This window comes from Chiloscyllium plagiosum, unplaced genomic scaffold (genome assembly GCF_037043375.1).
Source record: "Chiloscyllium plagiosum isolate Xiang-an unplaced genomic scaffold, Cpla_swu_hap1 HiC_scaffold_15, whole genome shotgun sequence".
Classification (NCBI taxonomy): domain Eukaryota; kingdom Metazoa; phylum Chordata; class Chondrichthyes; order Orectolobiformes; family Hemiscylliidae; genus Chiloscyllium; species Chiloscyllium plagiosum.
This window is the reverse complement of record NW_028270153.1, coordinates 67,268,706-67,286,186: the sequence shown is the minus strand read 5'-3', so window position 1 is coordinate 67,286,186 and position 17,481 is coordinate 67,268,706. Positions and strand designations below refer to the sequence as shown.

Sequence of the window (17,481 nt, the reverse complement as noted above, 5' to 3'; positions counted from 1 at the left end):
GGCATCGATTTAAACCAAAGGAATTAGAACAGATGTTTTTTTAAAAATTCTTTTTCTCCTGAAGATGGTGGTAATCTAGACTGTAAGGAGGATAGAGGCAGAAACAGTCAAAATTTAAATTGTATTTAGAGATGTGTTTGTGACACCAAGGCATACATGGCTGTAGGCAAAGTGCCAGAAGAAGAAAGTGAAATAGATTTACAGTTACTTTTGATAGGCATAGATGTAATCAGCCAAAGGACCTTTTCCCATGTTGTAGATCTTTCTGATTATGACACCCCCAGCCCACAGGGTTAACCAGGTCATTAGCCCGGAGCTCGCTAACCTAGTAACAAACCCATTACACCACCATCTCCTGCCTGAGGCAGCTTCCTTAAGGGATCAAAGGGCAATCTGATACCTCAACCTCTTGCAGGGATTTCCAGTACAGACGCAGCTGAGATGGACTCACCCTGTGCGAGGTGACAAGTGAATGATAGCGGCAAACCGAGAAGGGCACATGACGGGTGAAAAAGACCCGCCGGCTGCTCACCGGGACAGGGGAGACTGCCAACCTGGTCAAGCAGAGGCCCACATAAACATCTTCAAGTTTGAGGAGAGGAATGGATTTGGAGACGGCCCAGATCTTCCCAGCCATGTCTCCGGAGAGGACGTAGCCCGTTCCCGAACAGTAGCGGGGATAGAGGGCGGGAGCAAACTCCTCCTTGCTGACATACCATTTGTTGGCCTTGCTCCTGATGGGCCGAATGTCCCTCATGAGCTGACCACTGAAGAAACCCGTGGTGTTCTTGCTGCTCAGCAGCTGGCTCAGGTAGAAGACGTTGACAAACATGTCCGAGTCTGTCTTCATGACGAAACGGGCTGAAGGACAGAATCGATGGACCCATTCCAAACCCAGCAACACCTTCTCCGTTAAATTGTAATAGGTGTCAATGAAGTCCCCCTGGAGAATATCCCGGTGGGACTTGCTCTCCTGCTGGATCTGTCTCTGGTACATACCCCCGTGTCCGAGCAGGAAGAATGTGCTGATGCGCCCGGTCTGGAGGTGCCTCTCTGTGCCCCACGTCTCCCGGATTGCGGCTCGCTCCAACACCTCCTCTGGCCTGGTCGTGACCAGAAGCATGAGGAAGGGAGGCTCCCGATCACACTCCGAGTCCGGCCTCACCAGGAAGACACGTCTGGGCACCGGGGAGGCTCCCAGCTCCTTGCGACTGTGCTGTGGTGGGGAGGACAGCCACCGGAAGAGCAGGAGGAACAGGCTCAGAACCAGCAGAAGGCGGTAGCACAGGAAACGGACTTTCCTGGGAAACATCTGGGGGGTGGGGGGGGAGAGAGGATGTGATTAAATTATGAGGACAATGGATAAAGGACCACATTCACTGGGCACACCTCCCTCAGACTCTTGGAAACCTCATTTCCCCAAAAGATGGTGACATTGGGCAGCACGGTGGCTCAGTGGTTAGCACTGCTGCCTCACAGCACCAGGGTCCCGGATTCAATTCCAGCCTCGAGTGACTGTCTGTGTGGAGTTTGCACGTTCTCCCCGTGTCTGCATGGGTTTTCTCCGGGTGCTCCGGTTTCCTCCCACAGTCCAAACCTGTACAGGGCAGGTGAATTGGCCATGCTAAATTGCCCATAGTGTTAGGGGCATTAGTCAGAGGGAAATGGGACTGGGTGGATTACTCCTTGGAGGGTCGATGTGGACTTGTTGGGCCAAAGGGCCTGTTTGCACACTGTAGGGAATCTAATTTTAAAAATGGTAACCCTCTGATTCCTGCAAAATTGTAGGTTTCGCAAATCCCTGTTAAATCATAGGAGTCGAACAGGGATTCAAACCTTAACACTGAAAATCCTTACAAGTCCCCTCAAAATTTGGCAAACCTCACAACCCCTCCTCCCACCTTTAAATTGGCCTCACCCTCAGTTTTCTGGGCTCTTTCCCCCTTCCCTGCTGATGATGACAATGTTAACTCCTGGAACATTGGAGAAACTGAGCTTGGCTGGTGACCTGGTTCCAGGACAGCGTGCTCAGAAAGGTTGAGGTGGAACAGCCCTCTCAGAGTTACAGTGCACCTTTGTCTGCAGCAGATCTCAGGCCACAGGAGATACACCTTGTCCAGAATGGCAATGCATTGAGATGCAGTTCCGAGCTTGCTGCAAGTCACAATCTGTCTCACATTTCACTCCAAATTACAATATACCTCCAGATGTCATCAGCAGTACAAAATGTTTGAAATTCTGCTTTCAGTCTTTCACAGAGCTGCGAGAGCTACCCCAGAAGATCACAATCCCTGTGGCTTCTGCAATCTCTGGGAACATTCCCAGCACCAGGATATCCTGCTTCTCTCTCCTTTTCACACTGACAGATCATCGATCAGGCCAGACTCCTCCTCCATATGTCAGAGAGAGACACAGAGAGAGAGAGAGAGCTGGGCAGCAGGAACAATGCCCTGGCATTCCTGTGACCACTGAGGTGTAACTGATGGCTCTGCTGTGTTGCTCTTGGTGGTGACAACTTGTTCCATTTAGCGAGGTGATGGATGGCTGGAAACGGATTGAGAGAAAGCCGAGAAGATGGACAGACAGACAAGGAGAGACAGAAAGAGGCAGATACAGACAGAAAAAAGGGGATAACAGGAAAGAGATGGAAAGAAAGAGTTAGAGACTGACAGACAGACAGACAAAGTGAGCAACAGGCAGTGGGAAGGATGGAGAGGAGAGACAGAGAATGAGAGAAACACACAGAGAGAGACAGAGATGGAAAGATATATGCAGAGAGAGAGAGTTAAAAGTCACACAACACCAGGTGATAGTCCAACAGGTTTATTTGGAAGCATTAGCTTTCGGAGCGCTGCTCCTTCATCAGGTAGCTGTGGAGCAGGACCGTAACATACAGGCTTAGAACAAAAGTTCACAATGTTATGCATGCAACTGATACAATATTTTGAACAAACTTAGATTGCTGTTAAATTTTTCATCTTTTAGAATGGTTTGCAGGTTTTAGTTCTTTAATATATAATTCCTAGAACTTCTCTCAAATCACATTCTAGAAATAACTTAATGTTTTATAAGAAAAGGTGACATCGCAGCTCAGACAATGCATTAAAGGTGTAAGCTTAGAATCTGGCTGTATCCTAATCTTGAATCCGACTGGGTCAATTTCCAAAGTAGGAATTTGTAACATGTTACATGGATTGATTGCCTACAGGTTGTGTGCTTTTTGAACAAAATAGAATGTATCTGCAAATATAATTCTGCAAATGCAAATTCTCACCACAACAACGCAGGGTGGTCGAGCAGAGACCGATAGCCAAGTTCAGTACCAATGAAGATAGCCTCAACCAGGATCTTGGGTTCATGTCATACTACAGGTGACCCCTCTGCACTATACACTCTCACACACACACACTCTTACACACTCACACAGACCCTCTCTCATGCACACGCTCTCTCTCAGACACACAAACACACTCTTACACACTCACACAGACCCTCTCTCATGCACACGCTCTCTCTCAGACACACAAACACACTCTTACACACTCACACAGACCCTCTCTCATGCACACGCTCTCGCTCAGACACACAAACACACACTCTTACATACTCACACAGACCCTCTCCCATGTACACGCTGTCTCTCAGGCACACACACACATACAGACTCTCTCTCTCCCTCTCTCTGTCTGTCTCTCTCTCTCTCTCCTCTCCCCCCACCACATGCATTCACACACACACGTACAGGTCTATGAGGTAAATTTGCATTTGCAGAATTGTATTTGCAGATACATTCTATTTTGCTCAAAAAAACACACAATCTGCAGGCAATCAATCCAGGTAACATGTTATAAACTCCTACTTTGGAAATAGAACCAGTCTGACTCAAGATTGGGATACAGACAGACTCTAACCTCACACCTTTAATGCATTGCCTGAGCTGAGATGTGACTTTTTTTTATAAAACCTAATGTTATCTCGAGAATGTAATTTGAGAGAAGTTCTGGGATTTACATGTTACTGAACCGAAACCTGCAACCCCATTCTAAAAAATGAAAAACTGAACAGCAATCTAGGTTTGTTCAAAATATCGAGCCAGTTGCACAACACTGAGATCTTTTGCTATAAATTCTGCATCTTATGATCCTGCTCCACAGCCACCTGATGAAGGAGCTGTGCTCCAAAAGCTAGTGCTTCCAAATAACCTGTTGGACTATAACCTGGTGTTGTGTGATTTTTAACTTTGTCCACCCCAGTCCAACACCAGCATCTCCACATTACAGAGAGAGAAGCAGAAAGAAACAGTCAGGCATTTGGAGAATCAAAGACAGGTGATGTTGATAAAAGCAAATTACTGCGGATGCTGGAATCTGAAACAAAAAGAGAAAATGCTGGAAAATTTCAGCAGGTCTGGCAGCATCTGTAAGGAGAGAAAGGGTCAGTTAGACTCGAAATGTCAGCTCGTTTCTCTCCTTACAGATGCTGCCAGACCTGCTGAGATTTTCCAGCATTTTCTCTGATGTTGCTAATTACCACCTCGTCTTTGGCATCATCTCTATTGAGCCTCTCAATGTTCTGTGCTGACCTCTGAGGTGGCCTGGTGGCTCAGTGGTTAGCACTGCTACGTCATAGCATCTGTGACCTGGGTTCAATTCCACTGTCAGACAGTGTCCCTGTGGAGTTTGTGCATTCTCCTCAATACTGTATGGTTTTCCACTGGGTGCTCTGGTTTCCACCCACCGTCTAATGCTGTGCAAGTTAGATGGATTGACCATGTTAAATTTTTCAGTGTGTAGGCTAGGTGCAGACACCATAGGAAATGTGAGGTTACAGAGGAAGGGCAGAGGGATGGGTCTGGATGGTATGCTTTTCAGATGGTTGGTGTGGACTTGTTGGGCTGAATGGCCTGCTTCCACACTCTATGAATTCTATGGAATTGGATAAATGATTCTGCTTGCCTGGTCTGACTGCCCTCTGCCTGCTGAAATTTCAGCTCATCCAAACACTGCTGTCCTTTCCCCCAACTGTCTGCAAGTTCCACTCATCCATCACATCATTTCTTCTTTCTTTACCTCGCTGGCAAATTCCTTCCCAAACCAAGAGCAGGTGAATGGCTTCCTCCTGGTGTGAACACACTGGTCTTTCAGAAGGTGGAGTGAAGCTATGAATCCCTTTCCACACTCGTAACAGGTGAAACAGCCAAACCCTTGTGTGAATACACCGATGCATGAGAAGTTTGGATGATTAACTAAATTCCTTCCCACATATAGTGCAGAGGAATAGTTTTCCATATTGTGAACTTGCTATTATCCGAAAAATGAGGATTAATTGATCCTTTCCCACACGTGGAGTAAAGGAGTGACCTTTCCACGATGTGTCTATGCTGCTGTATTTCCAGCTGGAACGCAGAATAGAATTATTTTGCGCAGTTGCCACATTTCCATGTTTTCTTCATGGTGGCCAGGGTCCCTGTAACTGACTAACAGATCTCCTTTCATCTCAAACATTCGTCATATTCAGTTCATGATGAATCTGTCAGATCTTAATGATAATTGATTTGAGATTCTCCTCTGGAATTCTTCTCTTTGAAATCCCCTACAAAAGAAGTTTACAAATATTATCACTCTCAGTAAAGAGTGAAAATTCAAAACACAATTTGAGTTCCTATTATTATGAAGGTGTAGGTGTATACCGTACCTTTGAGAGAGAGAGAGAGAAAGAGAGAGAGAGATAGCTGGCAAGGACTTAACAAGTACAGAGTGTGCTGAAAGTTTCACAAATATAACATCTGGCTGTGAACCAAATAGCTGGAACTAAAGTTGCTGTGGTTCACAGCTAATTTGAATTTGGCCAATCAGTTTAAATTTTATTCCAAGGTGCCAAAATCGAATCGAATTTGAATTTTACTGTTTTGACGACGTTGAACCAATGAGACAATCTGATGTTTTCGGGTCTAAAACTTGGGCATTTTGAACAGTTAGCCAGAGTGACCAAGAGCACCAACAAACACAGACAGCCTGCAGACTCACTCTCCGAGAGGTAACTGTTCATATATCTGTGCAACAGAAGACCGAAGAAAAGACCCAGAAGAATGTACAGAGGAAGATTTAGAAGAGAATCGGCACAGTTGACTGGTTTCAAAATTTGAATTTTTTGTAACTCTTAATTAGGTGGGTGGGTTTATCAGATCGGTATATTATTGAAGAGTGGGAGGTAAATAAATTGATCAGGTAGGTAAAAACAATGACTGCAGATGCTGGAAACCAGATTCTGGATTAATGGTGCTGGAAGAGCACAGCAGTTCAGGCAGCATCCAAGGAGCAGCGAAATCGACGTTTCAGGCAAAAGCCCTTCATCAGGAATAAAGGCAGAGAGCCTGAAGGGTGGAGAGATAAGCTAGAGGAGGGTGGGGGTGGGGAGAAAGTAGCATAGAGTACAATGGGTGAGTGGGGGAGGGGATGAAGGTGATAGGTCAGGGAGGAGAGGGTAGAGTGGATAGGTGAAAAAGGAGATAGGTAGGTAGGACAAGTCCGGGCAAGTCATGGGGACAGTGCTGAGCTGGAAGCTTGGAACTAGGGTGAGATGGGGGAAGGGGAAATGAGGAAACTGTTGAAGTCCACATTGATGCCCTGGGGTTGAAGTGTTCCGAGACGGAAGATGAGGCGTTCTTCCTCCAGGCGTCTGGTGGTGAGGGAGTGGCGGTGAAGGAGGCCCAGGACCTCCATGTCCTCGGCACAGTGGGAGAGGGAGTTGAAATGTTGGGCCACAGGGCGGTGTGGTTGATTGGTGCGGGTGTCCCGGAGATGTTCCCTAAAGCGCTCTGCTAGGAGGCGCTCAGTCTCCCCAATATAGAGGAGACCACATCGGGAGCAACGGATACAATAAATGATATTGGTGGATGTGCAGGTAAAACTTTGATGGATGTGGAAGGCTCCTTTAGGGCCTTGGATAGAGGTAAGGGAGGAGGTGTGGGCGCGGGTTTTGCAATTCCTGCGGTGGCAGGTGAAGGTGCCAGGACGGGAGGGTGGGTTGTAGGGGGGGCGTGGACCTGACCAGGTAGTTACGGAGGGAACGGTCTTTGCGGAAGGCGAAAAGGGGTGGGGAGGGAGATATATCCCTGGTGGTGGGGTCTGTTTGGAGGTGGCGGAAATGTCGGCGGATGATTTGGTTTATGCGAAGGTTGGTAGGGTGGAAGGTGAGCACCAGGGGCGTTCTGTCCTTGTTGCGGTTGGAGGGGTGGGGTCTGAGGGCGGAGGTGTGGGATGTGGATGAGATGCGTCGGAGGGCATCTTTAACCACATGGGAAGGGAAATTGCGGTCTCTAAAGAAGGAGGCCATCTGGTGTATTCTGTGGTGGAACTAGTCCTCCTGGGAGCAGATACGGTGGAGGCGGAGGAATTGGGAATACGGGGTGGCATTTTTGCAAGAGGTAGGGTGGGAAGAGGTGTAATCCAGGTAGCTGTGGAAGTCGGGTTTGTAAAAAATGTCAGTGTCAAGTCAGTTGTCATTAATGGAAATGGAGAGGTCTAGGAAGGGGAGGGAGGTGTCAGAGATGGTCCAGGTAGATTTAAGGTCAGGGTGGAATGTGTTGGTGAAGTTAATGAATTGCTCAACCTCCTGGTGGGAGCATGAGGTGGCGCCAATGCAGTCATCAATCTAGAGGTGGGGAGTGGTGCCGATGTAATTACGGATGATCGACTGTTCTACGTAGCCAACAAAGAGACAGCTTCCTCAGTTTCCCCTTCCCCCACCTCACCCTAGTTCCAAACTTCCAGCTCAGCACTGTCCCCATGACTTGTCCTACCTGCCCATCTTCTTTTCCACCTATCCACTCCACCCTCCTCCCTGACCTATCACCTTCATCCCCTCCCCCACTCACCCATTGTACCCTATGCTACTTTCTCCCCACCCCCACCCTCCCCTAGCTTATCTCTCCACCCTTCAGGCTCTCTGCCTTTATTCCTGATGAAGGGCTTTTACCCGAAACGTCAATTTCGAAGCTCCTTGGATGCTGCCTGAACTGCTGTGCTCTTCCAGCACCACTGATCCAGATAAATTGATCAGACAAAGGTGGATTACAGGATAGGTAGTTGTTGTTCATTGTTCTCTTTTTTTCTTAGAGTTAAAGAATAAATTATTAATTTTTTTCTTTAAATGTTGGGATTTCGTAGTTCTTTGTCACTCATACTTTTTTACAGATTATGAGGTGAGGTGATCTTTTCTGTGGGTCTGGTTTAAGGTAGCAGAAGGGTTCACCCCATATCGTAACATTATTTCCTCTCCTGTTTTCCCATTGTTCAAAATGTAGGTCTCAAATACTCTCACTCGTCCCTGGGCTGAAAACGAAATCTATCTCCACCGTTTCCATCCTCTGCTCCTGGTCTTCTCTCTCCCTTCACTTTTCTGTCCCTGCTTTCAAATCTCCTTCTCCTTTCTGTTGACTGAGACACAATTTATTGAATCTTAAATGGTAGATGATTGGAGGGTGGCAGATGTTATTCCCCTGTTCAAGAAAGAGAATTAGGATAATCCTGGGAATTTCAGACCCAGTCAGTCTTACGTCTGTGGTGGGCAAATTATTGCCGAGGTTTTTGACAGACAGGAATTATGATTACTTCGAAAACCATCGTTTGATTCGAGATAGTCAGCATGGCTCTGCGAGGGGCAGGTCACGCCTCACAAATCTTATTGAATTCTTTGAGGACGTGACAAAACACACTGATGAAGGTAGAACAGTGGATGTAGTGTATGTGGATTTTAGCAAGGTGTTCAATAAGGTTCCCCATGGTGGACTCATTCAGAAAGTAAGGAGGCATGGGATACATGGAAACCTGTCTGTCTGGATACAGAATTGGCTGGCCCACAGAAGACAGAGGATGGTGGTAGATGGAGAGTATTCAGCCTGGAGCTCAGTGACCAGTGGTGTTCTGCAGGGATCTGTTCTGGGACCATTGTTCTTTGTGAGTTTTATAAATGATTTGGATGGGGAAGTGGATGGATGGGTTAGTAAGTTTGCCGATGACATGAAGGTTGATGGAGTTGTGGATAGTGTGGAGGGCTGTTGTAGGTTGCAACGGGACATTGACAGGAAGCAGAGCTGGGCTGATAACTGGCAGATGGAGTTCAACCTGGAAAAGTGTGAAGCCATTCATTTTGGAAGGTCAAATTTGAGTGCAGATTACAGGGTTAAAGGCAGGATTCTTGGCAGTATGGAGGAACAAAGGGATCTTGGGGTCCATGTTCATAGATCCCTCAAAGTTGCCACAAGTTGAAAGGGTTGTTAAGAAGGCATATGGTGTGTTGGCTTTCAGGAACAGGGGGAATTGAGTTTAAAAGCCGTAAGATTATGCTGCAGTTCTTTGCCAGGATGCTGCCTGGACTGGAAGGTAGGTTAAGGGAGAAGAAAGGTTGAGGGAGCTCGGGCTTTTCTCATTGGAGTGAAGAAGGATGAGAGGTGACATGATAGAGGTGTACAAGATGGTGAGAGGCAGAGAGAGAGTAGATAGTCAGAGACCTTTCCCCAGGGCAGAAATGGCTAGCACGAGGGGGCATAATGTTAAGGTGGTTGGAGAAAGCTTTAGGGGAGATGTCAGAGGTTGGTTCTTTATGCAGAGAGTGGTGGGTGTGTGTGGAATGCACTGCCAGCAGTCGTTGTAGAGTCAAATACATTAGCGACTCTTGGATAGGCACATTGATGATAGTAAAATGAAGGATACATAGGTTAGTTTGACCTTAGAGTAGGATTAAAGGTCGGCACAACATCGAGGGTTGAATGGCCGGTACTGTGCTGTATTGTTCTATGTTCTATGCTCTAAAGAGGGTTTAGGGCAGAAAATGGTTGTGAATCTTTTCCACCCACTTCCCATATTTCCTTCCTGACCAGTGATCAGAGTCTCATTCGTTTTCCCCCCAAAGTAGCTCTTATTCATTGACCCTTCTCCTCCACGTCCTGCAGAATGAACCACTCAATATCCCAGGGCATTGGGCCTGTTCCCAGGAGAGATGGAGAGAGAGAAGAAGCCCCACGGCTGCAAACAAGGGAGCTGCCAATTCAAACATCATTTTTTGTGGTTCCATGAAGTGTCCTCAGCCCCTCCTTGGCCACTACCAACTCCAACGTTACAACGTGCATGGGGAGAGCAACACTTGCAGGTTCTGTTCCAAGTCTCCCAGCAAACTGAGTTAGAACTATATCAACACTACATCATTGGCCTGGGTCAAAGTCCTGCATCACTGTGCTAATGGCAATCCAGGAGTTCCACATCGCAAACATGGCAGCAGTCTGTGAAGGCAACTCAGCACCATCCTCTCCAGGGCTGTTAGGTATGGGCAATTAAAACTGGATGACCCAGAACCCCCTACATCCCAAGAATGAATAAATAAATCACCATAACACTCTCCAGGTACCGGAGTGATATAATACAAATGGAAAGGATGTTTATTTGTTCAAAATATCTGTAGAGTCAACTGATTTTTTTTAATGAAGTACATCTCCACGTCAGCTTTAAAACATAAATTATCAGAAATGAGTTCACACCGACTCCATGGTTCAGCTTCCAGCTCTCAATCACCGAGAAAAGGAAATGCTGCTGCCTTGTTCCTTCAGTCTTGGAGATCCTCTTCCTGTGGGGTCCTAAGACAGTCAATCCCTACTCACAAACATGACCCTGTCACAGGGAGGTCTGGACAGTCAATCCCTACTCACCACCATGGCCGTGACACAGGGAATTCCGGACAGTCAATCCCTACTCACTAACATGACCCTGTCACACAGAGTTCAGGACAGTCAATTCCTACTCACTCACATGACCCTGTCAAAGGTAGTTCAGGACAGTTAATCCGTACTCAGTAACATGACCCTGTCAGAGGCAGTTCAGGACAGTCAATCCCCACTCACTAACAAGACTGTGTCACAGGGAGTTCAGGCCAGTCAATCCCTACTGACTAACACGACCCTGTCACAGGGACTTTAAGACAGTCAATCCCTACTCACCAACTTGACCCTGTCTCAGGCTGTTCAGGACAGTCAATCCCTACTCACTAACATGACCCTGTCACAGGGAGGTCTGGACAGTCAATCCCTACTCACGAGCATGACCGTGTCACATTCAGTTCAGGACAGTCAATCCCTACTCGCAAACATGACCCTGTCACAGGGAGTTCAGGACAGTCAATCCCTACACACAAACATGGCCCTGTCACAGGGAATTTAGGACAGTCAATCCCTACTCACTAACATGACCCTGTCACAGGGAATTCAGGACAGTCAATCCCTACTCACTAACATGACTTTGTCACAGGGGCTTCAAGACAGTCAATCCCTACTCGCAAACATGACCCTGTCACAGGGAGTTCAGGACAGTCAATCCCAACACACAAACATGGCCCTGTCACAGGGAATTCAGGACAGTCAATCTCTACTCACTAACATAACCCTATCACAGGGAGTTCAGGTCCATCCCAACTCAACAAAATGATCATGTCACAGGGAAATCAGGACAGTCAATCCCTAATCACTAACATGACCCTGTCACATTGCGTTCAGGACAGTCAACCCCTACACATTAGCAAGACTGTGTCACGGGGAGTTCAGGCCAGTCAATCCCTACTCACTAACATGACCCTGCCGCAGGGAGTTCAGGACAGTCAATCCCTACTCACTACCATGACTGCGTCATGGGGAGTTCAGGCCAGTCAATCCCTACTCACTAGCATGACCGTGTCACATTGAGTTCAGGACAGTCAATCCCTAATCATTAACAAGACAGCGTCACAGGGAGTTCAGACCAGTCAATCCCTACTCACTAACATGACTTTGTCACAGGGGCTTCAAGACAGTCAATCCCTACTCACAAACATGACCCTGTCACAGGGAGATCTGGACAGTCAATCCCTACTCACTGCCATGTGACACATGTGATTCCGGACAGTCAATCCCTACTCATTAACAAGACTGCGTCACGGGGAGTTCAGGCCAGTCAATCCCTACTGACTAACATGACCCTGTCACAGGGACTTTAGACAGTCAATCCCTACTCACCAACTTGACCCTGTTACAGGGAATTCAGGAAAGTCAATCCCTACTCACTAACATGACTTTATCACAGGGGCCTCAAGACAGTCAATCCCTACTCACTAACATGTGGGCGGCACGGTGGCACAGTGGTTAGCACTGCTGCCTCGCAGCGCCGGAGACCCGGGTTCAATTCCCGACTCAGGCGACTGACTGTGTGGAGTTTGCACGTTCTCCCCGTGTCTGCGTGGGTTTCCTCCGGGGGCTCCGGTTTCCTCCCACAGTCCAAAGATGTGCAGGTCAGGTCAATTGGCCATGCTAAATTGCCCGTAGTGTTAGGTAAAGGGGTAAATGTAGGGGTATGGGTGGGTTACGCTTCGGCGGGTCGTTGTGGACTTGTTGGGCCGAAGGGCCTGTTTCCACACTGTAAGTAATCTAATCTAATCTAAACATGACGGTGACACAGGGGATTCAGGTCAGACAATCCCAACTCACTGACATGACCCTGTCTCAGGTAGGTCAGGATAGTCAATCACTACTCACAAACATGACCCTGTCTCAGGGAGTTCTGGACAGTCAATCCCTACTCACTAACATGACTTTGTCACAGGGGCTTCAAGACAGACAATCCCTACTCACTGACATTACCCTGTCTCAGGGAGGTCAGGATAGTCAATCCCTACTCACAAACATGACCATGTCACAGGGAATTCAGGACAGTCAATCCCTACTCACTAACATGGGCCGGTTACAGGGAGGTCTGGAGAGTCAATCCCTAATCCCCCAAATGACCCTGTCACAGGGAGTTCAGGACAGTCAATCCCCACTCACTAACATGACCCTGTCTCAGGGAGTTCAGACAGTCAATCCCTACTCAGTAACATGACCAGGTCACAGAAAATTCGGGACACTCAATCCCCACTCACTAACATGACCGTGTCACAGGGAGTTGAGGACAGTCAATCCGAACTCATTATCATGACCCTGCCACAAGGAGTTCAGGACAGTCAATCCCCACTCACTAACATGACCGTGTCACAGGGAGTTGAGGACAGTCAATCCGAACTCATTAACATGACCCTGCCGCAGGAGTTCAGCACAGTCAATCCCTAGTTATTAATATGTCCATGTCACAGGGAATTCAGGACGGTCAATCCCTACTCATTAACATGACCATGTCACAGGGGATTCGGGATAGTCAATCCCTACTCACTAACATGATCCTGTCAAAGGGAGTCCAGGACAGGCAATCCGTACTCATTAACATGACCGTGTCACAGGGAGTTCAGGACAGTCAATCCCTACTCACTAACATGACCGTGTCACAGGGAGTTCAGGCCAGTCAATCCCTACTCACTAACATGACCCTGTCACAGGGACCTTAAGACAGTCAATCCCTACTCACCAACTTGACCCTGTCACAGGGAATTCAGGAAAGTCAATCCCTACTCACTAACATGACCCTGTCTCAGGGAGTTCAGACAGACAATCCCTACTCATTAACATGACCAGGTCACAGAAAATTTGGGACAGTCAATCCCCACTCACTAACATGACCGTGTCACAGGGAGTTGAGGACAGTCAATCCGAACTCATTAACAGGACCCTGCCGCAGGGAGATCAGGACAGTCAATCCCCACTCAACAAAATAACCGTGTCACAGGGAGTTCAGGACAGTCAATCCCTACTCACTAGCATGACTGTGTTACATTGAGTTCAGGACAGTCAATCCCTACTCATTAACAAGACCCTGTCACACGGAGTTCAGGACTGTCAATCCCTACTCACCAACTTGACCCTGTCTCAGGGAGGTCAGGACAGTCAATCCCTACTCACAAACATGACCATGTCACAGGGAATTCAGGACAGTCAATCCCTACTCACTAACATGACCCTGTCACAGGGAGTTCAAGACAGTCAATCCCTCCTCACTAACATGACTTTGTCACAGGGGCTTCAAGACAGTCAATCCCTACTCGCAAACATGACCCTGTCACAGGGAGTTCAGGACAGTCAATCCCTACACACAAACATGGCCCTGTCACAGGGAATTTAGGACGGTCAATTCCTACTCACTAACATGACCCTGTCACAGGGAATTCAGGACAGTCAATGCCTACTCACTGACACGACCGTGTCACAAGGAGTTCAGGACAGTCAACCCCTACTTATTAATATGACCATATCACAGGGAGGTCAGGACTGTCAATCCCTACTCACTAACATGACCGTGTCAAAGGGATTTCAGGACAGTCAATACCTACTCACTAACATGACCCTGTCACAGGGAATTCACGACAGTCAATGCATACTCACTACCATGACCCTGTCACAGGGAATTCAGGACAGTCAATCCGCACTCACTAACATGACCCTGTCACAGGGGCTTCAAGACAGTCAATTCCTACTCACTAACATGACCGTGTCACAGGGAGTTCAGGAAAGTCAATCCCTACTCACTAACATGACCCTGTCACAAAGACCTTAAGACAGTCAATCCCTACTCACCAACTTGACCCTGTCACAGGGAATTCAGGAAAGTCAATCCCTACTCACTAACATGACCCTGTCTCAGGGAGTTCAGACAGACAATCCCTACTCATTAACATGACCAGGTCACAGAAAATTCGGGACAGTCAATCCCCACTCACTAACATGACCGTGTCACAGGGAGTTGAGGACAGTCAATCCGAACTCATTAACAGGACCCTGCCGCAGGGAAATCAGGACAGTCAATCCCCACTCAACAAAATAACCGTGTCACAGGGAGTTCAGGACAGTCAATCCCTACTCACTAGCATGACCGTGTTACATTGAGTTCAGGACAGTCAATCCCTACTCATTAACAAGACTGTGTCACGGGGAGTTCAGGCCAGTCATTCCCTACTGACTAACATGACCCTGTCACACGGAGTTCAGGACTGTCAATCCCTACTCACCAACTTGACCCTGTCTCAGGGAGTTCAAGACAGTCAATCCCTACTCACAAGCATGACCCTGTCACAGGGAGGTCTGGACAGTCAATCCCTACTCACTAACATGACGGTGACACAGGGGATTCAGGTCAGACAATCCCTACTCACTGACATGACTGTGGCTCAGGGATTCAGGACAGTCAATCCCTACTCACTAACATGACCCTGTCTCAGGGAGGTCAGGACAGTCAATCCCTACTCACAAACATGACCCTGCCGCAGGGAGTTCAGGACAGTCAATCCCTACTCACTAACATGACCCTGTCACAGGGAGTTCAGGACAGTCAATCCCTACTCACTAGCATGACCGTGTCACATTGAGTTCAGGACAGTCAATCCCTACTCACTAACATGACTTTGTCACAGGGGCTTCAAGACAGTCAATCCCTACTCGCAAACATGACCCTGTCACAGGGAGTTCAGGACAGTCAATCCTTATTCACAAACATGGCCCTGTCACAGGGAATTTAGGACAGTCAATCCCCACTAACTAACATGACCCTGTTACAAGGAGTTCAGGACAGTCAACCCCTACGTGCTAATATGACTCAGTCACAGGGAATTCAGGACAGTCAATCCCTACTCATTAACATGACCATGTCACAGGGGATTCGGGACAGTCAATCCCTACTCACTAACATGACCCTGTCACAGGGAGTTGAGGACAGTCAATTCCTACTCATTCACATGACCCTGTCAAAGAGAGTTCAGGACAGTCAATCCGTACTCATTAACATGGCCCTGCCGCAGGGAGTTCAGGACAGTCAATCCCTACTCACTATAATGACCGTGTCACATTGATGTTCAGGACAGTCAATCCCTACTCATTAACAAGACTGTTTCACGGAGAGTTCAGGCCAGTCAATCCCTACTGACTAACATGACTTTGTCACAGGGGCTTCAAGACAGTCAATCCCTACTCACAAACATGACCCTGTCACAGGGAGATCTGGACAGTCAATCCCTACTCACTGCCATGTGACACATGTGATTCCGGACAGTCAATTCCTACTCATTAACAAGACTGCGTCACGGGGAGTTCAGGCCAGTCAATCCCTACTGACTAAAATGACCCTGTCACAGGGACTTTAGACAGTCAATCCCTACTCACCAACTTGACCCTGTTACAGGGAATTCAGGAAAGTCAATCCCTACTCACTAACATGACTTTGTCACAGGGGCCTCAAGACAGTCAATCCCTACTCACTAACATGACGGTGACACAGGGGATTCAGGTCAGACAATCCCAACTCACTGACATGACCCTGTCTCAGGTAGGTCAGGATAGTCAATCCCTACTCACAAACATGACCCTGTCTCAGGGAGTTCTGGACAGTCAATCCCTACTCACTAACATGACTTTGTCACAGGGGCTTCAAGACAGACAATCCCTACTCACTAACATGACGGTGACACAGAGGATTCAGGTCAGACAATCCCTACTCACTGACATTACCCTGTCTCAGGGAGGTCAGGATAGTCAATCCCTACTCACAAACATGACCATGTCACAGGGAATTCAGGACAGTCAATGCCTACTCACTAACATGACCCTGTCACAGGGAGTTCAGGACAGTGAATCCCTACTCACTAACATGACCCTGTCACACGGAGTTCAGGACAGTCAATCCCTACTCACTAACATGGCCGTGTCACAGGGAGTTCAGGACAGTCAATCCCTACTCACAAACATGACCATGTCACAGGGAATTCAGGACAGTCAATGCCTGCTCACTAACATGACCCTGTCACAGGGAGTTCAGGACAGTCAATCCCCACTCACTAACATGACCCTGTCACACGGACTTCAGGACAGTCAATCCCTACTCACTAACATGACCCTGTCACAGGGAGTTCAGGACAGTCAATCCCTACTCACTAACATGACCCTGCCACACGGACTTCAGGACAGTCAATCCCTACTCACTAACATGACCCTGTCTCAGGGAGTTCAGACAGTCAATCCCTACTCAGTAACATGACCAGGTCACAGAAAATTCGGGACAGTCAATCCCCACTCACTAACATGACCGTGTCACAGGTAGTTGAGGACAGTCAATCCGAACTCATTAACATGACCCTGCTGCAGGGAGTTCAGGACAGTCAATCCCTACTCACTAACAAGACCCTGTCACAGGGAGTTCAGGACATTCTTTCACTACTCACAAACATGGCCATGTCACAGGGAGGTCAGGATAGCCAATCCCTATGTACTAATATGACCCAGTCACAGGGAATTCAGGACAGTCAATCCCTACTCACTAACACGACCGTGTCACAGGGAGGTCAGGACATTCTTTCCCTATTTACTAACATGACCCTGTCACAGGGAGTTCAGGACAGTCAATCCCTACTCACAAACATGACCATGTCACAGGGAATTCAGGACAGTCAATGCCTACTCACTAACACGACCCTGTCACAGGGAGTTCAGGACAGTCAATCCCTACTCACTAACATGACCCTGTCACAGGGAGTTGAGGACAGTCAATTCCT

General features: G+C 47.8%; 1 protein-coding gene across 1 annotated transcript; it reads right to left on the bottom strand.

Moving 5' to 3' along the window:
- Nucleotides 1-373: 373 nt before the first annotated feature.
- On the bottom strand, nt 374-1,312 carry LOC122547488 (beta-1,3-galactosyltransferase 5-like). The gene has a single exon (XM_043686102.2). The coding sequence runs from the start codon at nt 1,310-1,312 to the stop codon at nt 374-376; it is 939 nt and encodes a 312-aa protein (XP_043542037.2).
- Between the last annotated feature and the right edge of the window lie 16,169 nt (nt 1,313-17,481).

Excerpts from the sequence above, each read along its gene's own strand:
- LOC122547488 (XM_043686102.2), bottom strand. The coding sequence starts at position 1,312 with ATGTTTCCCAGGAAAGTCCGTTTCCTGTGCTACCGCCTTCTGCTGGTT.